This window comes from Equus asinus, chromosome 20, assembly GCF_041296235.1.
Source record: "Equus asinus isolate D_3611 breed Donkey chromosome 20, EquAss-T2T_v2, whole genome shotgun sequence".
Lineage (NCBI taxonomy): Eukaryota > Metazoa > Chordata > Mammalia > Perissodactyla > Equidae > Equus > Equus asinus.
The window spans coordinates 98,112,636-98,138,901 of NC_091809.1; the positions used below are offsets into that span (position 1 = coordinate 98,112,636).

At 41.8% G+C, this 26,266-nt stretch overlaps 1 protein-coding gene across 7 annotated transcripts; it reads right to left on the bottom strand.

Annotated features, from left to right (window-relative positions):
* Positions 1 to 2,348: 2,348 nt before the first annotated feature.
* On the bottom strand, positions 2,349 to 17,272 carry CYP2R1 (cytochrome P450 family 2 subfamily R member 1). 7 transcript variants are annotated; one of them, XM_070491167.1, is made up of 6 exons: positions 16,794 to 17,102; positions 10,298 to 10,439; positions 7,169 to 7,321; positions 6,689 to 6,844; positions 5,759 to 6,088; positions 2,349 to 4,912 (listed from the first exon to the last, which is right to left on the bottom strand). In XM_070491167.1, exons 1-6 carry the CDS (start codon positions 17,085 to 17,087, stop codon positions 4,737 to 4,739), a joined length of 1,251 nt encoding a protein of 416 aa, XP_070347268.1. In that variant the 5' UTR covers positions 17,088 to 17,102; the 3' UTR covers positions 2,349 to 4,736. The 7 variants fall into 7 exon arrangements, with proteins under 7 accessions (XP_070347268.1, XP_070347272.1, XP_070347273.1 ...); XM_070491171.1 differs by lacking the exon at positions 16,794 to 17,102 and adding an exon at positions 16,551 to 16,593; XM_070491172.1 differs by lacking the exon at positions 16,794 to 17,102 and adding an exon at positions 16,194 to 16,531.
* Between the last annotated feature and the right edge of the window lie 8,994 nt (positions 17,273 to 26,266).

The following is a 26,266-nucleotide window of genomic DNA, read 5'->3' on the forward strand; positions in this document are numbered from 1 at the left end:
AATGCTGATCTGTAATGAGATTTACATATTTCATATTTGAAAGTGCCTTTTCACAGAGATGGGTACTACCAAATACTGATATCAATCCACAGGCATCGGATTTTAATTGAGTATATTAATCACTGGGAAGGCATTTATAGAATTCTATTAAATTCTCTGATATTTCCCTTTTAGCATATCATACTTTGCAGACTAATCACTTGCAATTGAAGTTAGGTGGAAGCTCCTCAATCACTCAGTTAAATAAATTTTGAAATACAGAAATTTCCTTTGCACTTGCATCCAGGTTCACAAAAGTGCTGCTGGAACTTTAGCTTGAGCTCACAAAATACATCTGCTGGGAGCTTGTGTCTTTCAGGGCATGGAAGCCTCACTTCTTGTTTTAGCTTTTGGCATCAGAGAAGTACAGAAAGCAGCCTGACATTACTTTGATTTAAAGTGTTAGGTTCTTGTTGAAATGACTTCACCTCAGTCTGTTTTCCATATAAGAACTGTTTTGTCTTATAATTTTAGGTCTAACTCATTAAGAACAATCAAGTCTGCTGTAAAAGCTAATGTCCAAAGCCATTCGGTATTTGATAACAGTGGTTGAAGGTGGCTCTTCTCACTCAGAAAAATTTCAGTCTTGGCCCTGAGCTCAAAAATTTGCAATAAAATGTTATCACTGCTAAGTCATTGAACTTTTATGTGGTAGAGCAAATCAGGATATTCTTCTTCTTCTTTTTTTTTTTTTTTGAGGCGATTGGCCCTGAGCTAACATCTGTTGCCAATATTTGCCAATCTTCCTTTTTTTTCCCCCTCCCTAAAGCCCCAATACATAGTTGTATATCCTAGTTGTACGTCATGCAAGTTCCTCTCCATGGGACGTCGCCACATCATGGCTTGATGAGTGGTGCGTAGGTCTGCGCCCAGGATCTGAACTGGCGAAGCCCGGGCCACTGAAGCGGAGTGTGCGAACTTAACCACTCAGCTACAGGGCTGGCCCCAGCATCTTCTGTTTCTGACAAAAATTCACAAAACGGATGTAAAAATGTATGTGGAACATAAAAAGACACAGCTGGACAAATGGTATTATTCATTAGCGGGTCCTTTGCAGAAAATACTTGAATCTGTCATGTCTTATAAAACCAGTAGTGTCAACAGTGAACTTCATTTACTCTCTCATATTATTAGCTCTTTACTAAAAAATTAATTTTAGTTCTCCTGACATTTAGAAAGGTTTGCATTTTTGATGTAGTGGTCATCTTTATACTTACACCTTTATATAATATCTTTGGACAGTATCTGCTTCCCTTATATGAATAATAAAATCAACTTACTCCTCTTCTTGCTCCATGTCCTCAACTACCCAACTTCAGGCAACATTACCATTCTTTATTCTTGTACTCTTAAATATACTTAAACTTCTACTACTTCATTTGTCAGTGCTAAATTATATCCTTTGACTCCTAACTATTATACATGAGGCAATCAGGGTGCTTATTCTACATTCTAGCTTTTCTCCTCTCATTTTTTTGTTAGATGCATTATTTCTACAGTCAGAGTGTAAAACTTTCGATATTATTCCATCACACTTATTCCACCTTTGTTTTCATCTTAGTTCCATAGTTAAATATATTCAATTCTTAACACTAGCCCTCTTGCTGACATTTCCCCAATCACTGCTTGGCTGAGGGAAACTTACCTTCACGCCTGATTAATGGTTTGAGGGATGTAGATCTTGAGGTCAAAATCAGACCAAATGAGGGGGCTGCCAATCTGGGGCAGCAATCTCTGTGTGGGAGCACCACCATCTCCTGGCCAGAGTACTCAATTTACTTAGATTTTTACTTCAGCACTGGGGGCAAGTTCTATAGCTGCACAAACAAGAAGAGAAAGCAGAGTGGGGACAGGGGCAGCAGCTTGATTTCTTTCCAGCTTTGCTGTCCTTACTCACCCCTCTCCTTATCTGCTGATTTTCTCCATAGCTATCCTGTGAGAATGAGTTCTCATCTCCACCTCAGCCTTTGTCAACGCACGGTCTTGTCTGTGGTTCCTTCAATATTATTCCGTTTGCCTTCCATCTTTTAGAACTTGAAACTGACTCACTAACATGGTCCTCCAACCCCATTCTCAACGCCTTTATCCCCTTTTCTATCCTTATGATAATTTCAGTGGCATTGGAAGAGAAGAAATAAGTGTTGCCATTTTAAATCAGAAGTTACCTTTCCAACATTCTGAGTAGTAGCTCACCACTGGCTGATGGGAGAGAAGGCATTCCCATTGTATTAGATCCATAGTCTGTTACTATGTAGTTCTAAAAATTAAATATTTTCCATTATGGATTACTTACTAATCCACGTTAATTTACGTTTTTCCAAAATGTACTGTTTTATTTTTACCACAGTTAATTCGGTCCAAACAGTCAAGAGTTGACAGTATATGAAAAGCAACCTTATAAATCGTAAAGCATAGTATAAATTATTGGGTGTGCATAAAAAGAATATGGGATGAAAAAGGCATGCCTCTGCTATGAACTAGAGAAATCACTTCCCCTGTCTGAACCCCTATTTCCTTGGCTATAAAATGAACATATTAAGTGAGATTAAAGCTCTTCCACCTTTAAAAAGTTACGAATCTACATCTTTTATGATTTTTGTCAGGTCGGCATTAACTTGATTAAGGAAAAATATAAACATTTCCTTATATACAAGAAAATAAATAGCATGTTCTCCATTCTGTGTAGGTTTATGGCATTCTTAACCATCCTAGAAGAAACAGTGGTAGTATTCAAGAACAAAATAAGGCCTCCTCAATTTTGATTATAATCTACTCCAGTTCACTATGTTGCTTTGCTCAGTAAGGCCACTAAGCCTCCAGAATCCCCAGTCTGTAGAGTTCAACTTAGGCATTTATAGGAGATATGCCAGGAAGTAGGAGGCCAAGGATGAGAGATTTTCTCTTTAAAGGAAGAGCAAAGATCAAAGAACAACTTGAAAGAGTACGTTTGTCAAGAGTCAGGGAGGTAGGCTGGAAAGTTGCTTGGCTTAGCAGGTGGTCAGAGGGCAGCAAGATACATATTGTAATTAGTCTCTTAGCCAGGAGTTCCTCTTCTCTTCATAACTCTCCTGATTTTTGTTAGGTAAGTTTATCACCCAAATGTAGCACATGTACTTTGGAGGATGCCAACTCAACCACTGGCAGTAGCAGTCAGCCCAAGTGAACCATAATCCCACTCACAAGACATAGTTTCAATGGATGGTGACATAACTTACTTAGGACCCATGGGACACAAAGAACAGTTTTAGGGGAACATCTAAAAAGTTCCCTTGCTCTCCCAGAAACAATCCAAGCTCACTCTCTCTACAAAGAGGTGGGAAAAACACATGTGCTTCCATGAGCCAGCCTTAAGATAAAGCTGATACCATCTGGAAGGCAAAATTGAGAGATGCAAAGAAACAAGATCTTTGATTACATCATGGAGCATCCAGGTCATACCTACGCTAAAACTGCCATACTGCCGTTATTATTTAAGTAAATTTGCACAGGATTATCTTCCCCTTGCAACTAGAAACATCTTAAAGCATCAGGGATGCAAAGATGCCTGAATTACCACACAGAAACTTGAAAATATTCAACAGATGAGTCAAACTAAGGTTAAATTGATATTCTTAACAGAAGTCATTGTTATGTGCATTTACTCTGAGGCTGTGACTATTCATGAGCCAAGTTACAAGAGCATGAATCTTAATGTAAAACTTTAGAAGAAATAATGTAAAAAAAACAATAAATAGTTGGACATGCACACCAGTTTGATCAGGACAGTCACAGTTTACACTTGATTTCCTGGCATAATTATTAATACAAGCCCATCACTCTCAAGCGTCCCAATTTATACAATTACTCTGGATCTAAAGCATGTTTCTTTAGATTTGAATAGTATTATCTTTAGAAAAATAACAGTAATGGAAGGAAATTCCCAGAGACTTCACAAAGGTAAAAGGATTCAATCTTTAAACCCTGTGACTGGTTTTGGAAAAGAGTGGTACTAGAGAAAATGTCCGTGCCTACAAAGAATTAATAGTCACATGTCATTTTTATTTTAAATATATAATTGTAATTTCCTACCTAATGAACTGCTGCTACGGGGACAGATACTCAGGGGTCACTGAGTCCCTCATTTATAGGAAGCATGACATAATTCTTATGAAGACATAGAAGGGAGCAAGATTTGAAAGCACTGGTAGGTTCTACATTAAATATATAGATATTTCTTCTATCATCTGCCACTATGTCTACAATACCTCTGTAGTCCAAACTCATTTATTTAGGTTCTAATTTCTCCTTTAGTCCTCTAATAAACTGAACTAGTACCAGACCAGAAGGGAGCTGGCATTGGGATTTGGAAGCAAAGCCCCCAGAACAGGAGCAAGACGGAGTCAGGAAGGGATGGGAGGTACCTGGTACTTAATAAGAGGCTGAAAAATCAGGCTCTGCTTAGGACATCAATGGCCCTTCTTAGCAATACCTGTCATTGAGCCTTTGTTTTCCTCAACAGATAATTCTACCTTAGAAGTCATAAAAGCTTGAAAAAAATCATAGCTAATGCTTACTGTGTTAGTATGATTTTTAAAGACACATCTGTGTTCATTTGGCTTTATGATGCTGTGACTTTTGTCAAAACACACACAGTGATTAAACAAGGTTCAAGGGTGAGGCGAACATACAGCCTTGTTCCACAAAACAGCCAGGTGCTTTCAGCGTCTTTCTGCACAGATGAGGTAGGCCTGGGGTTGCAATGTCATGCCTAACCTGGGTTTTAGATTTGGAACCAGTTCATGTGGAAAATGCAAGTGAAACCGCTGAAGCAATGCTGTAAAAAACAGGAACATTTCCATCCGAGCCAGCTGTTCTCCAAGACAATGTCTTCTCCCTAAACGAACAAAAGAGAGACATAGTAATTTTTCAAAATACACAATATTTACCAAAATTTACGTCTAATATGTGGGTGTCATTCAGGAAATCTGAAATTTAAAGTTATGTTTATTAAAGGATTTTTCTTAAACTTCAAAGAATAGAAATTGGCACTGCAGCTCCCAGAGCCTATTTCTTTACCTTCTTTTGTCAGGTCATGGAGTTTTCTAAGCTTATTAAAATAAGTCTCATTCCCCACTTCCCTTGCACGTTGCAACAGTGCCTAAGATATGCCATGAAAGATCTCATTTGAGGTGTGACAGTTTGTTCTATAGATCCAGGAGAAGCTCATTTCATTTCAAATGACTGAATGTGTCCCCTTCGCCAAAGAAAGGAAGAGTTTCCAGTCCATCTTCCATGGGTCTTGTGATCTGTGTACTTTTTCACAGCAGAAGCAACATTTTTGGAGATGAGGTATAATAAACTGGAGCCAAGAGAGCTAGATTCTAGTTTCACTTCACATTATGATGTTATTTCCCTCCCTGGGTCTCAGTTTCTCAAGCCACCTGTTACTGACTTCTAGCTCTATGAGTTTTGACTACAAGCTAAAAGTCTACAAGCAAAAAAGTTTCAGAAGCTCCTCAACAGTTTCTCTCTAGTTACTAAATTAAGGCTTTTTTATTTTGAGTAGAAACTGGTGTTAATGACCTCTAATTAAACCATTCTCTCCTGTAAGAATCAATGCTACGTTTTCAGAGTTGGCATATTTAATTCTACAACATTATGCCTCAAATTAAGAAGTCACACATGATGAACCATCACTCTAGTCTGTCCTGAAGTTGTGCCCCTGTGAGGGTGCTCTTACCTAAGGAGAAAGGAATGAAAGCTTCCTTCTTGGCAAAATATCCACTGCTGTCCAAAAATCGCTCAGGATAGAATATTTCTGGGTCTCTCCAGTACTTTTCATCAAAGTGTACAGAATAAAGGTTTGTAATTACTGTTGTGCCTTTAGGGATGGAATAACCACGTACAACTGTATCTTCAGAGGTTGCATGGAAGATCCCTAATGGCACTATATTACAGAATCTTAAAACTTCGTGCAAAACTGCCTCAGTATAAGGCATTTTGCATTTGTCGTCCCAAGATGGCTTCCCACTGGGTCCCATAATTAAATCGATCTCTTTCTGAACTTGTCCTGTCAGAGAAAAAGTGTTTAAGTTATTATGCTATTCTTAGAATTACATCTAAAGCAATTTCCCTTGGAGATAAAACAAAGTATAACCTATAATAAGTCAACAGGGTATAGGCACACCCAGACTCAGATTTTTTATTATCTGGGAGTTCGATTTAAACATACGCCATATATCTTGTACTACCAGTAGCCAATGCGCTGAGTAACTTTGTTGTGAAAAATACATGAAAAGTAATAAAAATTAAACAAATCCAGAATTGGAGTAACATCACTCTCAGCAAGGAAAATAGTGAAGCATAAAACTTGGATTAAAAAAACGAGGGTTCAGGTCTCATCTCTGCTACATCCAGCAGCTGAGTTTGGGCAAATGAGCCACTCAGCGAGTTCCCTCATTTATAAAACAGGCGTAATAAGACCTACCTCAGAAGTTTTCACATGAATTGAGAAAACAGATTTGAAAACTCTTTATAACTATTAAACATTTTTCTTCTAGGTATCACAGCAGCAGTTCCTGTATAAAATGCTTTGTACATGGCCAAAGACTCTCAAACACGTGTGAGCCCTAAATGTAAGGACAGGACTTGAGATGGAGAGAATCCTCACCTTGAATGTTAGGATAAAGGGCCATGAAAAGAATAGCCCACCGTAGCACATTGGTTGTAGTTTCAGTTCCAGCAATGATGAGCTCACCCACGGAGAAAATGAGGTTTTCTTTGGAGAAAGTAGATGACGGGTCATTTTGACCTTGATCCATCTCATCTAAATAAGCATCAACAAAATGCTGAGGTAACTGAGGCTTTCTGTTGACAGAAACTTTTTCAATAAGCCTGGAGAGAAACTCATAGACCACATCTGCATTTCTAAACAGCTGTTGAAGTTTTCCAAAAGGTAAGATGCCAATCCATGGAAAGGCATTATACAGGAAGACTGAGGCACTGGCAGCTAGCTCCACATTTTCACTAAATAACTCAATCATGTGCTGAAAATCAGTATCTTCATAGGTGAATCGTTCTCCAAAAATGATCAGATTGGTTATGTTTGAAACAGCATTTGTTATTAATTGTTTAAAGTCAAACGGTCTACCTTTGTATGTTTCAACAGCATCAATGAAAAATTTGGTTTCTTCTAAGATTTTAGATTCAAAAGACTTTTGGCCATATCCAAAATAGCGAAAGCTGTTTACAGCTAATCTTCTGTGATCAACCCATCCTCGGCCATATCTGGCATTGAGTAAGCCTGAGAAAAAAGAAAGAAGAGGTATAATTTTATCATACCTATATCCCTGTGTTTAAAAGCTGAAAATGCTATGGATTAAAAAAAAAAAGGGTGGTTAGTCATTCTTCTCCAAATTATCTTTCTAAAAAACTAGAACTAGACTCAGTGGTTAAGCCGTGTTCTCTGTTCCTCATTAGCCACAGAATACTATAAACAGATAAAGCTTGTCAATTTCTCATCTGGGGACAGGCAGAATAGACCTATAATTCTCCCACCACAAGAAACTGGACAGTCTTGCATAATTCAACCTGGGTGAAAGAGGCCTGGGTGAACTTTATTATCCAATTTTTACATAAGCCTAATTTACAAAAGACAAATGACTGCATGTTCTATGGGCAAAATTTTATCTTGGACTAAGCAAACAGCTGAAAACCATTCTTCTAGGATTAGAAATTTTCTCCTTTAAGAAACCAAATTTTAGAATACAAATTTTCTCCTGTTAAAGGAATATGTTACCTAACAAGATACCTCTTGCAGAGGCCAGGGTGGCCTGAATGAGCTGTCAATGTGGTGGAAATACTCAAACCAAAAGGAGGGTACTAGAGATTGAATATTTGTGTCCCCAGAAAATTTATATATTGAAGCCTAATCCCCAACATGATGGTATCAGGAAGTGGGGCCTTTGGAAGGTAATTAGGTCATGAGGGTGGAGCTCTCATGAACGGGCTTAGTGCTCTTATAAGAAGGGACACGAGATGAGATGACTGCTCTCGGCCATGGAAGAGACAGCGAGACGCTGCTGTCTACAAGCCAGGAAGCAGGCTCTTTCCAGACCCTGGATCTGCTAGTCTCTTGATCTTGGATTTCCCAGCCTCCAGATCTTTGAGAATAAATGTTTGTTGTTTAAGCCACTCAGTCTATGGTATTTTTGTTATAGCAGCCTGAACTAAGACAGGGCAAACATGAAACTCACACTTCTAATATTGATATTCTTGCCTTAAAATTTCAGAGTCTCCACAGTATACTCTGCTGTTCTGATGTGGCTTCTATTGAATATTTTCCGTTTAAATTAACTATCAAGAAACAGACAGTATCTTCAGCACTTATATTTATGTAACAGGTACTTTACTCGAAATTTCATTCATAATTGGTACATAGGCTTACTTATGACGAAAAATGTCATGTTCTCGTGTCTACGTGAAGTACCTATGTAATTTACATTTCCACAATTTTTGTGCAGCAATTTTTGCACTTGGAGCTTATGATAAAGTTACCCATACATAAAGGGGTCTTTAGTTCTGTCAGCAATCTCATATTCCCAAAGTCCATTCTCTTTTCCATACTCCCAGATGACTATTCATTCAACAAATACTCATTCAACGTGTATTTACGGAGCACCCGCTATGTTCCAGGCAGTGTTCTAAGCGTCACAGATGTATCAGTGAACAAAGGAGGCAAAGATCCCTACTCTCATAGACCTTACATACTAGTGAGGAGAAGCAAACAAATTATATAGCAAGAAAGGAGATACAGTGTGGTCAGGGAAAGCCTCACTGAGAAGGTGACATAAGTAAAGATACAGGAGATGAGAGAGTAAGTCAAGCAGATATCCAGGGAAAGATCACTGCTGGTAGAGGGAACAGCTAGTGCAAAGGCACTGAGATCAGAGCAAGCTGTAGGGAAATGTATGCACATGGGATACACATACGAGAAAGTACAGAGAAGCCTTGTTATAACTACACTGGCCGCGCCATATGCCCAGGCACGGGTTGCACCCACCTAGAGGGCAACTTTTTCCCATTCAAAAAGTGGGGAATGGTGACTCTGATTTCCCAGTTCCAAGGTCAGTGCATATTCATCTGAAAACAACACATACAATTTTCTAACTATTTTCCTCATACTGTTTTTTGAAAAGTCTTAAGTTGAATGCTTATTTTATCTTTATAATAAAATAGTTTAAACTATAAATTTATAGATTTGAAAAATATATAATATATACTTTATCCCAAATACCAGTCTGATCTCATCATGTTTCATTTTCATAATTTCTTTAAAGGTCTTCTTTTATAATTGTGGTATAATTTCTTCTTTGGCCTAATTATTATTTAGAAGAGTATTTAAGAAGCTGGAGATTTTGATCTCAAGAATCATTATACTCTGGCCTGAGAATTTGGCCTTTTAAACTGGTGTTTTCTCTGCATTAGTTGATTTGCTTTGTGATTTAATATATAGCTAATTTTTATTTTTCTTTTCAAACAATGTCTTTTTTAGGCTATGTAAGCAAGATATTGTTAAATTTTTCCTTGAAATTAAGTGTGAACTTCTCATTAAATTGGAGAATTTTGGACACCACTATTGTAAAAACTCATACTATTAAGTATTAAAGCCATAGTATCTGACTTCAACGTTCTATTTTAGGCTCTCTGTTGCTGCCTTCTTCTCCCTTTCTGTTAACTTTCAGCCTTTCTCCTTTGTTGACTATGTACTCATCCAACGCTCATCAATACTAACCCACAGAGAATCCCAGTCCTTTCCCCAAACCCAACAATTCTTCATTTACATATCATATTGATTAATTAAGAAAGGCTGCTTCAGGTTCTATAAGCCTATAAGCAAAATGATAGTAAAAACGTTACCAAGTATTCAAGACTGGCTTCAAAGTCATTTTTGATTCAAGCGTGTATGCACGTACGTGTGTTCTCAACTTGTTTCACAGAACCTGCAGATATTAAGTGCTAATTCTTTAAATATTATTTACAATATTTATTACAACTGGATTTCAACAGTAGAATTAGTATACAGTGGTCTAAATATGAGTGTAATGCAGCCTGAAATGTCCTCAAATACTAGATTCTGTAACTTAAATTAATGAATTAGCTAATTAATATTTTCCTAATCAGTACAATAGAATCCAAACTATGTACTAAATTTACATAAAATAAGGGATGTGATTCAAAATAGTTTAGTAAGGCACTAAACAGGTGAAAATAAACATACCTCCCATTTTTGTCATCTTCTTGAATAAAGGAAGACATGGTCTGTCTGCAAAAATTTCACTTTGATGAACAAGGCACTCCTTCACTACATCATAGCCATTTAGAACCACAGTTGATATACCTCCAAGATCTAAACTGAAGATCTTTGAGAAAAAAAGAAAAACATTTAAATGGCAAAATCTATGGAGAAATATACCCACAAAAATCCACATTAAGCCCAGCTCTCCCAGTATTCATGCTTCCCTGAAAATGTAGGCATTCATTACTCAACTGACCATGTTTAGAGTGTCTTCTCTCTACAAGGCATATCAAACACTAGGAGTTCATGATGCTTTCAGTCCATGAAGACGCAATCTTATAAATGGTATAATGGAAAGAGTACTGACCTCAGGAGGCTTGGGTTCTAGTTTAAGCTGTGCCATTAAATAGATATAGGACCCTGGGCAGACCCTTTAACCTTTTTGGGCTTCAGGGTTGCCAGAGAAAATACGATACTTCCTTTAGATGCTCTTTTAAGAGTTATTCCAGCTCAAATCGTTCAATGATATCTAAGAATCTCTTTTCATTTCTAAGATGAATGAGGAAGCGGCACCATCTACATATGTTTTATTACTCTAGGCTTAGATAGGGAAGGGGGTTGTCAAAGGCCTGAGAGAGAGCTTTGAAGTTGTTAAATTAATGAACAGAAACCTCATTAAATTGGAGTCGGGAAGCCAAAAGGGGGAGCTCTCACACCCTACATGGACAGCAGAACCCAACGGGAAGAAAGATTTCCTCTTTTTCTTTCTTTCTTTTTTTGTTGAGGAAGATTGCCCCTAAGCTAAAATCTGTGGCCAACCTTCCTCTTTTTGCTTGAGGAAGAGTGTCCCTGAGCTAACATCTGTGCCAATCTTCCTCTATTTTTTGTATGTGGGACACTGCCACAGCATGGCTTGAGGAGCGGTGTATAGGTCCATGCCCAGGATCCAAACCCATGAATCCCTGCCGTGGAAGAGGAGTGTGTGAACTTAACCACTAGGCCACAGCACCAGCCCCAAGATTTCTTCTTTTTTGGCTGGCAAGAATCTCAGTCAATGAGAGACTGTCACAACTCAGCCAATAAAAAGCCACTTACACCTCAGAACTCTTTGTTTACAAAAGCCCTCCTAAATTCCTCTTCCCCTCTATAAAAGAGTTTCTCCTTCCCTTGTTGCAGGGGTCTTGCATATGGTTCGCCATGGTTGCAGACCCCAAATTGCAATTCTTTGCTAATCTCAAAGAGCTGGTTGTCTATTTGTTTAAGGTCAACAAAGTACACGCATATTGTAACTAGGCTTATTTGTATTTAGGTCCTTGAATTCCATGACGTTAACAAAAAAGGCTCTAAGGGAATCTGACCTTGGAGGAAAGGCATTCACCACATTGGCATGGGTGGTTTCCCCTCAGCTAATGAGAAGGCAAGACAGAATATCCATCCTATGCCTTGCTGGAGACTTTATCCATGGTTTTGCTTTCCACAGTTTCAGTTACTTGCAGTCAACTGCAGTCTGTAAATATTATATGGAAAATTCCAGAAATAAACAATTTATAAGTTTTAAATTGTCCATCGTTCTGAGTAACACAATGAAATCTCGAACCATCCCACTTGGGATGTGAATCACCTCTTTGCCCAGCATATCCACGCTGTATATGCTATCCACCTGTTAGTCACTTAGTAGCCATCTCAGTTATCAGATCAACTGTCAGTATTGCAGTGCTTGTGATCAAGCCACCCTTATTTTACTTAATAATGGCCCCAAAGTACAAGAGTAGTGATGCTGGCAATTGAGACATGCAAAAGAGAAGCCACAAAGTGCTTCCTTTAAGTGAAAAGGTGAAAGTTCTCAACTTTTAAGAAAAAAATTGTATGCGGAGGTTGCTAAGAGCTACGGTAACTTTTATTATAGTATATTGTTATAATTGTTCTAGTTTATTATTAGTTATTGTTGTTAATCTCTTACTGTGCCTATCTATAAATTAAACTCTATCATAGGTATGTATATAGGAAAAAGCATAGTATATATAGGGTTTGGTACTATCCACAGTTTCAGGCATCCACTGCGGGTCTTGGGACGTATCACCAGTGGATAAGGGGAGACTACTGTAGTCTACTCTAGTTGGCCAATAAAAGGGCCTAGTCCAGTGAGGGAATAATGCTACCTTATCAGTGGGATGCAAGGATTGATTATTCCCATCCTTTTAGGGGTTGGCCAAGAGCTTTTTAGAACCAAAATACTCAGTCAAGCCTCATCTCTGTGCAAACAGGTGGAGCTACTTCAGAAAAAAACAGGAGGCTTAGCAGAGGATAGAAATTCAGCAAAAGTACTTATAGCAGCAAAGTTATGAAGACCTCCAAGTAGTAAGAGAATTAACCAGCTGAGCAATGGAGTCTTTGGCACAGGGACAGGCCCTGCCACCTGAGCAGCAGGTGCATCCAGAACCTTGGAGAAGGAATGTGGACTGCCTGCCACAAACAGTGGTACTAGTCAAAAGTGGCAGTGGCAGAGTCTCAGCATAAAGGGAATGGCTACTAGCCAAGTCAAGGTGGAACTCTCTCAGTTCCCAAAGCAGTGGTGAAATGGTCTTAAAGGAAAGTCTTTTCCCTTAAGTGTAATTTTAGCAGATACAAAGAAAAACTCCTCCTGTGTGTCTCCTCTACTCTCACTTCTGACACCAGATGTGTAGTTTTCCACACATCAAGCAATTCCGGGATACCAGCTGAGAGTCCTACAATTTAACTCAATTCTGACACGATCTACCTGGAAATAGTGTCAGATTCCACAGGTGAAGGGCTCAGTGCCACAAATGCACCTCCATTTCAGAGTCCAACTGCAAGTCCAGGTATTACCTATGCTTCTGACCAATAGGCTATAAATCAGAGGTTCCCACCACCTCCTCCTTGGGTTTGATTAACTTGCTAGAGTGGTTCACAGAACTCAGGAAAATATTTTACTTAATGGATTACCAATTTATTATAAAAGGATATAACTCAGGAACAGCCATACGAAAGAGATACATAGGGCAAGGTGTGGAGAAATGGGTGTGGAGCTTTCATGTTCTTTCCAGGCATGCTACCCTCCACTTACTTTCACATGTTCACCAACACGGCAGCTCTCTGAACCCTATAATTCAGGGATTTTTATGGAGGCTTTATTACCTAGGCATGATTGATTAAATCATTGGCTGTCAGTGATTGATTCAACCTCCAGCCCCTCTCCCCTCCCCAGTTAAGGGGGTGGGGCTGAAAGTTCTGAGCCTCTAATCCTGGTTGGTTCTCCTAGGAACAATCTCCCATCCTTAGGCGCTTTCCAAAAATTATTTCATTAGCAAAACTCACGTGTGGTTTAAAGGGGCTTGTTACGAATAACAAAACATGCCTTTATTACTCTTATCTCGGAAGAAATTCCAAGGGTATTAGGAGCTATGTGCCAGGAAAGGGACAGAGACCAAATATATATTTCTTATTATAAATCACAATACACAGAAAAGATAGTAAAAGGATGTCACTGGTGATTACACAGTGGTCCTGATGCAGGAAAAAAACAGACTGACTATTTCACAAGGATGGTACGAGACCCCAGGGTTGAAAGTTGTTTCAGTAAAGAGGCAGAACAAACAGGGGAGTTGTATTTCAGGGGAAAGCCGTCGGGCTGCAGACTCTAGGGACTACAAAACCAAGGAGAAACCACGGCTTGGGAAAGATGTTATACAATCCACATTCACGCAGAAATTTGAGATGGTCCTCTATTCGAGGGTACAACTGGGGAAACTTACTTGAACTAGCATCCATTCTGGTATATGTTTTTTTCAAGGAGTTTTGGTAAGGCTTATGAATCAAATTGTGGAAACTTATCCATAAGGTGTTTTGAGCTATGGAAGGGTCCAAGATTAGGTTTATATATTCTTTGATTTATTCAATAATTTTTAGTATTATTATGGGCTAGTTATCATGCTGGCAGAGATGGAAATAGGAACACATCAAACACCTTCCTTGCCTTCAGTCTATGATCTTCAAGTCTCTTCCCCTCCCCGCAAAGCAGCTCTACCCACAATTTTTCACTATGTCAATTAATAACAATTAAGAAAGGATAGAGAATCCATCCTTTAAGCTGTTCACGTCCAAAACTGCCAAAGTTGACTCCATTTTTCTCCCAAGCTCCACATCACTGGTCAGTAGTCATGTTGTTCCTACTTACAGAATATAAACAGAAGATGACAATTGCCACTTCTATCAGTGACACTCTGATCCAAGCCACCTTCATTTCTCCCATATGTTATCACAACAGCCTCTTGTCTCATTATAGGTGACCCTCAACATGGCATACTCCTGCTTGAGGGCCTTTGGACTTGTTCTCTTGGCCTGGAATGTTCTTCCCCTAGATATTCCTGCAGCTTGCTCCTTCATTTCATTTAAGTCTTTGCTCAGTTGCCTTCTTTATAGTGAGGCCTGCTCTGACTATAACCCATTTAAAATTTTACCCCCTGGCATTCTCCATCTCCCTTACCCTGATTTAGTTTACTTGATACTCTGTACTCTAACATATTACATAATTTACTTATTGTGCTTATGTTGTCCATATTCCCTCACACTAGAATGCAAGCTACACGAAGGCAGGGATTTTTATGTCTGTTTTGTTCACTACTACATCTTCACACCTAGGACAGTACATAGCATATGACGACAATTGATAAATATATGCTCAATAATGAAGAGTGGTGGAGACACACTTTTAAGCATATTATTACAACACCATGGGCTTAGTGCTAATAACAGAGGAATGTGAAAAGTGCTGCTGATGAAAACTGATAAAGAAATGCCACATACTTTTCAACCTTTCCTGGGACTGTTCCCTCATTTGGAATGCCTCCCTTACCGCCATACTGTCCAAACCATGGGAAGTCTTGAGGGACCATCCGCTACCAAGCCTTTCTTGGTGCGCTCTCTTCCTCTCCCTTTTGAACCACCACAGCACCTGCCTAGAAGCTCCCATGGCACTTATTTAATACTACCTTGAACCAGAAACATTCATATTCTTGTCTTCTGCTTGCCTGCTAAATTATAAACTCCTCAGAATCAGTGACTTCATCTCTTTCATCTTTGAACCCTCTATAGAATCTCATTCAGTGCCGGGCATAAAGGTCTCAATAAATGGTTACTATATTAATAAATTAGTAAGTTGTCAACCTTACTTGCCTTAAAGGAATTATTTTATTGTCCTCACATTTACCTGAAAATAACCCGTAAAAATCACTTGTACTAGCTTTGCCAGCTAGGGAGTGCTTCTGGAAACCTGGATGAAGATTAAAGTCACTGCAGAAGCTTACACATTCAGAGCGAATCTCCAAGGAAATGGTACTTCTCAATGCGGTACATTTCTATCTAGGATTGCCTTTAAAATGAATACGTGAGACCTGAAGACTGGTTGTCTTCCTTTCAAGAATTATAAAGAACTGAATTCACAGACTTAAAAAAAGCACGTGTCACTTGAAGTGACTGTCATTCCCCATAAGCAATTTTCCAGGCCAAGTTTTTTTCTGTGAGGAAACACCTCCAAATCCTTCCAGAAGTTCAGGAGATAACGGCCTCCTCCCACTTCCAAAACAGCATGGTATTCTAACAACTTATACTAACTTCGAGACTTTGCGAGAACTGGGAGACTTAGTCCACGAGAGACCTTTCGCGGCCTTTCACAACTAAGATCAAATGCCGCCGCAGCGGGAAAGGTTAACATGTTTGGCGGCTTTCAACCTAAGTCTAAGGCGGAGTCAGGCCCAGCACGTCTACTCTTCAGCGCAGGCATCCTTTTCATTTTTGCTCCCTTCTTTTTCCTCTGCCTCCCTTGCACCTAATAGCACAGATGAGCGCCATTCGATTTTACCGATTTTCCAGTCCCCGTCGGGGGGAGGCCGGCCCACAGCAGGCGCAGCCGCGTTGGCCACGAGGATGCTCCTGGCCAGTCGGGACGCCACCGCCGCCCCTGCGCTGTGGACCCCGCACCGAGTTCACTAATTCGTTCGCTCTTTCCCAGTCGTCCCCCAGAGCCCACTTCCGGGCCCGGGCCGTCCCCTGCGCTCCCTAATTCGCACAGCCAGCGCCTAGACCAGCCGTCCTCACTGAAGCCTCCAAGAACCTCCTAACCATCAACTCGGACGCCTCGTTTCACCGAGAAGCCGTCGGTTGGCCCCTAACCGAACCGTCGGGCCCGCGGGGCGGGGAAACTGGTCCGGAGCCCCACCTGCTGAGGACAGCGCCCCGCTCGGCCAAAGCCGCGGCCGGCACGGCCCGTGGGCCCACTGCGCAAGCGCGGGAGCACGCCCTCGGCGCCCTGGGCGGCGGAGGATCCAGTCCGGCTCCCGCGGGACGTCAGGGGGCGGGGCTCCGGCTGGGCGGGGCCCGACGGCTGGGGCACGGTAGCGGCCGTCAGCCCACTCGGGAGGGAGGCCCGGACCCGCCCTGCCCGCGGTCCGTCGGGCCGTACCTCGCCGTACGCCTGGCTCTGCTTTCTCATGTAGACGTGCGGGAGCTCGGCTGAGGCGGCCAGCGAGTAGATGTTGCCGATAAAGGGCAGCCCCGACGGCCCCGGGGGGAAGCCGGCCGGCCGCCTCTGCTTCAGCAGCTGGCGGACGCCCAACGCGAAGAGCAGCAGCAAGAGCGCGCCCCCGAGCGCTGCCGCGCACGCCTCAGCCCCGCGAGGGTTCCACATTGCCGGGGGCTGGGCTGCGAACCCCTCCGCCTGGGACCCGGCCTGCCCTCCAGTCGCGCCGCATCCCATTGGCCCGATACCCGAGGTCCCGCCCCAGTCCCATGGCCATTGGCTGGCTGCATGTAGGGCCTCGGGGCACTGGGGCAAGTTCCTCCTGGCTTTGCCTGGCTCAGAGTCCGCTGTGCGGCGGCGGGTGCGATCATTTGGATCTGGGGCGTGGTGCTTGGTGAGCACCAGCCTGACGGGATACTGAGCCTGGAGGCATCTTCTAGGGTGGTGACGCCAGACGTGTCAGTACAACTTCGCTCGCTGGACTGGGCTGATCCTGCCTCCCTGGCGGCCAGCCCTTTCTGAGGGTGTCTTTTTAGGAACCAGGTCTTCTTATTTCAGACTAAGAAAACTGGAGAGGTAATCAGCATAATCAGCACTGCGATCTTTAGCTGAACCTGGTAATCTTCATAATCTCCATTAGAGAATTGACCCATCAATAAGAAAAACTAATCTTACTATTTTGTCCTGTTTTATCCATCTTTTCTCCTTACGAGGCATTTTTGCGTGTGACCCCTTAAGAATTGTGATGATTAAGCAATATTTATGTAATTAGTTTAGATTACCTATCTTTTCATCTTGTTCCCATCTTCCCAAACTGTTATTCTTGGCAATCACAGAGGACTCTGATCTGCAGTTGCTCAGGGATAGTCTGATTATTCAAATTTTTCGCCTGCCCTACCTAAAATTAAGCAACTGATTGCCTATTTGGAAGTTCCTGTTTGCCATTACTCTTTCTATTCCCATTTTCTGTTGAGCAGTTCCTTGCAACGCAGGACCTACCGGGCGTGGGACTCTTCTAATTGCTGCTCCCTAATTGTGATTAAGCAGCGCCAAAAGGGTTATGATCTTCAACAATTTAAGGCTCATCCATACAACAAATATTTATTAAATGCCTACCATGTAGTGGTATCTAAGCAATGGAGATGCATAGGTGAGTAAAAGCAACAAAGTCCCTACCCTCCTACCACTTACATTCTTGTGAGAGGGAAGACGAATAAAAACATAAATAAAATAATTTTAGATAACCATAAGCTAATGAAAATAAAAGTGTGTTATACAGACTGCCTGGGCATAGGAAGATACTTTAGCAGGTGAGGGGTGTCAAGAAAAGCCTCTTTGAGAAGATGACATTTGAGCTTAGATCAAATGATGAGATGTATTAGTTTCCTACTGCTGCTGTAACAAATTATCACAAACAGTGGCTTAAAACAACAGAAATTTATCATCTTGTGGTTCTTGAATTCAGAATCCAAAATGGGTCTTCTGGGCTGAAAGCTAGGTGTTGGCATGGTTGTGTTCCTTTTAGAGGCTCTAGAGAGAATCAGCTTTCTTGCTGTTTCCAGTTTCCAGAGGCTGCCCACAATCCTCAGCTCATGTCTCCATTCCTCCATCTTTAAAGCCAACAAGGTCAGGCTGAGTCCTTCTGACACTGCCATCTCTCTCACTCTCCCTTTTGCCTCCTTCTTCTGCTGATGAGGCCCTTGTGATTGCATTTGGGTCCACTGGGATAATCCAGGATAATCTTCCCAACTCAAGCTCAGCTGTTCAGCAACCTTAATTCCATCTGCAACTTTAATTCCCCTTGCCGTGAAACCTAACACATTCATGTGTTCTGGAAATTCGGACATGGAAATAAGGGGGTGGGGGGCATCATTCTGCCTACTGCGGGAGGGAAATCTGCAGGAGATCTGGGGGAAATATTCCAAAGAGGAATAGCAAGAGCAAAGGCCCTCATTTACTCAGCAAGGCCTGTCCTCTGAGAGTGTTCCCAGTCTCTCTATATCTATAGAGCAAATACACTGGGCACGAAGCCAGCCTATTAGTTAACCTTAGTGTTTTGCTATTTAACTGTTTCAAGCTCACTATCTGTATGTGGACATTCTCAGGATCTGAAGTTACCCCTAGAGGGTATGTTTTGCAGGATCTCTAGCCATGGAATATTGCCTGTTACAAATGCTTGACGTATTATCTTTAGAGATTCCTTAACATTCTTATTAATCAAGAATCTTCTAGTAAAATGGAAAAATAATTGTGAGAGATCATTGCTAAATTTAGTCCTCAATTTCTACCAAAGGCCAGTGGGGATGACTCAGAATGGATGCTGGGACTGCAGGTGGGCACGGTGATGCTGAGGCACCAGGAGCAGGGAACTATCACCTACAGGATGCCTGAGGTCAGCCCTGCCTGCCTTCCCCGAACATCATCAGACTTGCAGTATCTATGCTGGCCACAACTGTTAGGCAGTATCAGTGCTCCGTTCAAGAGTGGCCCCCTTCCATCATTTACTTTTAAAAAGGATTAACTCCCATTCCAAAAATATCCTGCCATTCACTTAAATTAAGGAGCATTCCTTCTTTGGCATTCTCCCCCTGCTACGTTAGCAGAGGGGAGCTGGACCCCTAACAGCACCCTGACTAACAGCTCTGATGAGGTGCCTCCTCCCCCACCTCCACCCCGGCACCCCCATGCCTGCCCCCCATTGGGGGATAGTGGGGTGGGTGTGTTCCTCAGGAATCACAAAGTCTCTCAGAACACAGAGCCTTCCCTGTCACCATTTATCGTGTTCTCTCAGTGCTCAGCAAAGAGAAATAGCTCCCTTTGTTCCCCATCCCTGCATTTGCTCCTAGAGTGGTAGAAAACGATCAGTAATATTTGTCTATGGATTTTCTCAGGACAGGGATGTTTGGTGGAACAGGAAATGAAGGACTTCACTGTTTCATGGCAAGGATGCCACCTTCAGTATCCGGGGTAGAATGGGTGCCTGGAGAAATGTGAAAACCCCGTACACGGCTCTGGCATTTCTGTGTGTAGAACAGTAATGGTTTCAACAGAGGACAGCACTGCTGTGCTCCAGCGAGAGCTTCTTTCTCGGCCTTTGGGAACAGTCCCTCCAGGAATCATCCTGAAGGGCGGCAACAGGTGAAAGTGTCTTGAGGGCTTCCTGCTAGTTCGTGGACCACTACGACCCTGATCTGAGCCCTGGGTGCTTCCCAGACAGTCCTCCCCCAGTGCACAGTGATGCAACCAGCGCAAATGGAAGGAAGTACTAAGCTGAGTCGTATTGGAGCCTGAGGCAAAAGAAAAAATCAACAGTACTGATCTTGGCTTATTAAATATTTGATATCTTGTTTATCATGGATTTTTGCATTAATTTTAACTTTAAAGTGTTACATTAAATATATTATGTTGATTGTGGAGCTTTTGATGCCCCCTTAAATTTTGCTCCTGATGTGAATGTCTCACTTGGCTCTGGGAGGCAGAGAACCCAAATGATGATTTTGATGACAGAGTGATGTGTGGGAACTGCGTTTGCACACTTGGGTTTCCCTGGTGCTCCTAGGAGCCAGGCACTGAGGTGGGCTGGCAGAGCAGTGGGTGGGATTTGGGGACCTTTATGAAACTCTCCCTTTGACCACTGAAAAAGTACCCCCACATTTTGCCTAAAGTTCAATCTTTACCAATTAATTTATGAGATAGACATTCCCCCCAAACAGGCTGAGTTGGAAAACGCAAACCCTGATGGCAGGAGAGTACAGTGACGGGAAAGTCCTAAAACTGCACTTATATGTGAATGAGTTTATTCCAACATTTTCTTAGATGCAGGACAGAATGGGAGACGTGACAAAAGTAATTTATTGGAGGTGGTGTGTGGTCATGATGATGGTGATGGGTATGGCGTTTCAAGAACGGGATGCAGAAAGGAAAAGGAAGGTTTCAGTGAGAAACTTCTTTCCCTTCACAATTTTTCCAAAGGCTAGATGGCTGTAGAGAGGTCACACTTCTCCCAGGAGTCATTTCTGCCATTTCCTGGGGAGGCTCAGCCAATGAGCCCTGCCACTGCCTCCCCTCCAGGTCCCTTCTGGACCATCCTCTAATCTTGGCATCTTCTCTCCTTTCCTCACATTTAAATAGATTAGAAGTCTAAAGCGGATGAACACTTGGTGATCCTCTTGTTGAAGACCTGCTTCCAAATGTGGTATCTGAGACTCAGAGCAGGTGTAATGCTCTGTCTAAGGTCACACAAGACAGCACCAGCAGAATCAGAAATCTGAGCTCTGGACTTGCCACATGTTCTTTTAGTCATTAATCACAAAATTACTGAGCACCTACTAGACTAGGTGCTGGTGGTAAAATGGTGAGCAAAACCAGTCATTGTCGGGGCTGGCCCCGTGGCCGAGTGGTTAAGTTTGCGCGCTCTGCTGCAGGCGGCCCAGTGTTTCATCGGTTCGAATCCTGGGCGCGGACGTGGCGCTGCTCATCAAGCCACGCTGAGGCAGCGTCCCACATGCCACAACTAGGAGGACCCACAACGAAGAATATACAACTATGTACTAGGGGACTTTGGGGAGAAAAACGAAAAAAATAAAATCTTTAAAAAGAAAAACCAGTCGTTGTCCATCTTTACTGGGATTCGCACTCTATTGGGGAAATGCAAACATCAAATAATCACAAATAGATATATCATTACATACAGTTAAGTTTTCTGAAGTAAAGAATAGTTCTATAAGCATGTAAAAAAAAGGAAATGTGATCGTTATTGGGGGTCAGAAATTGCAGTCGGGGGCACAGAATCAGTTAATACCCAGGGACTTGTCACCACGGACATGTTCACTGCAAGTTTTACTGAAATTCTTCTCAAGCTACTGGTCTTATTTGGGATACGGAGTGTCAAGTAGGAAGCGTAAGGAAAGTGGATGTAACAAAATTCATCCATCCATTCATTCATTCACTTTAAATTTTGTGAATATCACTTAGAGAGCCACTTCAGGCCTAATCTGAAGCCTTCCTACTCTTGCTTTGCAAATGATTTTCACAAGCATTCTTACATTGTGCTTCTGAAAATAGGAAATTTGAAACAAAGTAAACAGTAATTTTAACTGATTGAACATGCTTATCAAAGGTTAAAGTTACTTTAAGAACATTCTAAACTTAAGAGTGCAGGGGAAGTATGTAGTTTATTTTTAGAAGATTTGCTTAGTTTCTGAAACAGAAGGAAAAAAATCAAACATGAAGGATTAACTTCAGTTATCTAGAAAACGTCCTTCAGGAGTCCTAATTCCCCATCCCTGGTGATGAAGGAGGGCTCACAGTAGGAGCTCGCTGATGCAGTGGGCAGCCCTGGCCCCTCTCTTCTTGGTTTTATAGGTCGGTGCTCCCAGAGGACGCAAGAAGAGAACCATCTGGCCTTTGCCTCTGAGCCCAAAATAATTTTAATCATTGTGGAACATAACCTGAGCAATTCTTTGATGTCATTTATGGAAACTGTCCACCCCTCAGAGTGACTAACCTGCCATCATACTACATCTTGGGCCATCATATTCAGATCATTTTCTCCCAACAAATTTGAAAATATCTTTTGGTCTTCAGAAGGGACATTTGTAGGTGGCTGGCAGGACAGAGGTTTATTTTTCTGGGGTTTTGAAGACCAGCATTTTGAGTGTGAGGTAGGGAACAGAAAATTTTCTGGGCCTGCAGAAGATATAGGCCAGTCAGACTTCCACAGGAATACCTGGTTTCCTACTTTCTGCCCATCTCCAAATAATCCCACCCAGGCCTGCTCTAGATTGCCTTCACTGCAAGGCTTGTCCAAATGTTCTGGACCATAACGGCCTCCACATCTGAGCCTCTCCTGCATTTATACTCATCCCTCAGATCAGCATCCACCTTTCTGTTTCTTCCCCTTTTTATTAATCGTTTTACGAGAAGAATGACTCTGGTTTTCTGGAGGGTAAGATCCCTGTCCTATTCTCCTGAATCTCAACCCCCTAAGACATGGTCAGGCACACCATGGGCCCTAAATCCATGCTGGATGACCGGCTGGATATACCTGGGGAAGTCTCCTCTGTCAAGACTCCCCCTACTGGACCCTCTGGAGAGAGTGTTTCAGGCCAATTTGCTGGCTCCAGCAGAAGATGTGTTTTGCCTCTAGGTTGATTCATCAGGCAACTATGTTGGGAAGCGTTTGTCTACAGCAAGGCATGGTGCCATCCACAGAAAACTTGTTCTCAGAGAAGCCAGGGCCCAGACACAAATTCAGAGAAGCAGGAATAAGCCCTACTGACACCCGGTCTGAAGGGCATAGTGCTCCTTCCTCCTCCTTTTCTCTTTTCTGAGAATCACTCACTTTTCCTATCTGGGGAATGAAGCAGTAGTTTTCCTGATTATGCCTCACACTGCAGTGACACATCCTTGCACCTCTTGGCTACTTTCCTGGAAGGCATAGTGACCTGCTATTTCAGAAAAGTAGTGTAGGGCTAACATGGCACAAAGTTTACAGCAACTTTAGAGAATTTCAGAATCGGAAGGAACGTTAGGAAGCATTCAGTCCAATTCAAGCTACATTTTACAGATGTGGAAGCTGAGGCCCTGAGCAGATAAATGACTTGCTCAAGGTCACACACTGAGTTGGTGGCAAGAACAAGAACACTGTGCGCTGATTCCTGGTGTTGTGCTGTTTCCATTTTCTCAGGCGCCTCTACTGAGTGAGAGTGAGTTAAACCTAAGATTTGGTAATACAATCCAAACTCAATTCACAGATATTTGAGTAAAATGGATTGATTTGTTTAACCAGATTTCAACACAAAATAAACCGAGTTGAGAAATTTTTCGCTGGTGCAAAATTCTTCTCTATTTTACTTTAATCTATTTAATTATTTATGAAATTTTAGGATTAACAGTGAAATAAATGGGCAAATATATAATTTTCTTCTGCAAAACTGGAAGTTTCCCACATGTTAATATCTTTGGGTAATTTTTGTACTGTCATCGTGTCTTTCATTATAATCGGTTTAATTCTGAAAGACCTGACTGTTTTCTTTTGAGCACATCCATTGCCCTAGAGAACCAAGTGTCTTAGCAAATATGGCAGAAAAAAAGAGACGTCTGTTGAGCAATGGATTTTAGTAAAAAGCCTATGGTGAAATTGCATAAATGCTGATTTTTGATTTAGACAAATTAGGAATATTATTCCAAAATTTAACTATTCACAGAACATAAATGTCTCAATTTTGGTTTCAGGTTTTAGTTTGGGGACACCATATTTATGTGTTGATATCTTTAGAACACAATCTTATAATTAGGTTTATAGTCAAACTTTCAAAATTTCCCTGTGTTTGCTTGTAGGAAAGCTATATAAATAGGTGTTATAATGAATATCTTCCTTCATACAGGATTCTCTATGTCTGAGATAATTTCCTTGGAGTAGATTTCCAAATGTAGAATTACTAAATTTATTAGTCAGGGTTCTCCAGAGAAACAGAACCAACAGGATATAGATATTGATATAGAGACAGAGACAGAGAGATACAGATATGTATATGTACTTGAGGAGATTTATTATAGGAGTTGATGCACGGGATTATGGAGGCTGGGAAGAACTTTGATCTGGCATCTGCAAACTGGAGGACCAGGAAAGCTGGTGGTGTAATTTAGTCTGAGTCTGTAGGCCTGAGAAACGGGGTAGCTGATGGTGTAAGTCTGAGTCCAAAAGCCCAAGAACCAGGAATACCAATGTCTGAGGGCAGGAGAAGATGGTAGAGAAAAACAGCAATTCGGGTAACTAGCTGGTTAAGCTTACCATAATCCACTGTCATTCTCCAAGATCCATCTGTCTTTTACATGGTCCAAATAGGAATAGGACTGTCTGGGAATCACTATTCCTGAATCTTGCAAGTCCTTGAAGGTGGTACTAATCTCTGGGATCCCTCCAGGGATGTGGTGTTTGCCTTTGGTTTACTATTTGCTTAGGTAGAGGCAGTTCTAATGGCTTGCACTTGGCCTTTCCCACCGTAACAGCCCTCACTCCACAGTTTAGGAAATCAGTGTGGGGATTCTCCCAGCTGCTGAGTATGTCTGTTCCAATAATGAACTCTGGAAATGGGGAAATAACCACAGGTTAGGTTTGAGGACCCACTGGACCCACTGCAAGACGGACCTGAGGTAAAACTCCATTGATCATCTGACCTCCATACAAGCCCATACTCTGCCTGGAGGGCTGCAGTGATGTTTCAGGTCTCCCGGAATTAGCGTCAGTTCAGATCCCATGTCCAGTAGTTCCTGAAAGATCTGATTATTTCCTTTTCCCCAATATACAGTTATCCTGGTGAAAGACTATAGGTCCCTTTGAGGAAGGCTGGGAGAAAGATTAACTATACATTTTCGGTAGCGTACCAGGTTCTTTCCTCAAGGGGATGTCCCCTTCATTCAAAGAGTTCAGCGTCTGTAAACTAGCCCAAGTCTGGGAGTTAACTGAGGGTTCATGGCTGTCTGTTTTTATGCTTCAAGATAGATTTTTGTTGGGGCTGGCCCAGTGGCATAGTAGTTAAGTTCGTGCCCTCCACTTCAGCAGCCCGGGATTTGTGGGTTCAGAGGTTGCAGACCTAGGCACTGCTTATCAAGCCATGCTGTGGTAGGCATCCCACATATAAAATAGAGGAAGATGGGCACAGATGTTAGCTCAGGGCCAATCTTCCTTAGCAAAAAGAGGAGGATTGGCGGCGAATGTTAGCTCAGGGCTAATATTCCTCCAAAAAAAAAAAAAAAGATAGATTTTTGTTCACTTGACCTAGAACTTTTCTGCTTATACACATCAAGTAAGAATTTAGTAGGCTTCCTATGTATTTCAGTTCTAGGAACACCAGGATTTACTAGCCAATGCCATAGGTCTGTACAAGTCAAACTATTCCGATTGTTGTTTTGACTCTGCTGTCCATTATAGTAACCCTACCCACCTTGTCTTTGGTGGTGAAGTGCCACCACTCGGTCCTTGCCACCCGAGGATCCAATTATTCCCATTGTATTTACATTTTACAGTTGAGTGTAAATGGTTCCCACTGTAAGGTCTGGCCTACAGAGAAAAGTGATCACACACGTCTTTAAGGATGTTAGGGCTCCCCTCACAAATTCATATCTCAAAGTTTTAGTGAAAGGTATGTCATCTGGACCCTCTCAGTGTGTGTGAATATGTCTTAAATGACAAATTCACTCCAACATTTCAGTCTCCTTAAGCCTTTGAATCCCTTCCTCTAAATTAAACCAAGGGAGGTTGAGCATTTCCAGTTTGCTCATGGTGGGCCATCTTTTGGTCCATGTTTCAGCCAACAAAACAAACTGTTAGAGCCCTTTCTAACTACCTGAACTGCTACACTAAATGCAGAATCTCTGTTTAGTGAGCCCATATCAATAAATTGGCCTGATCC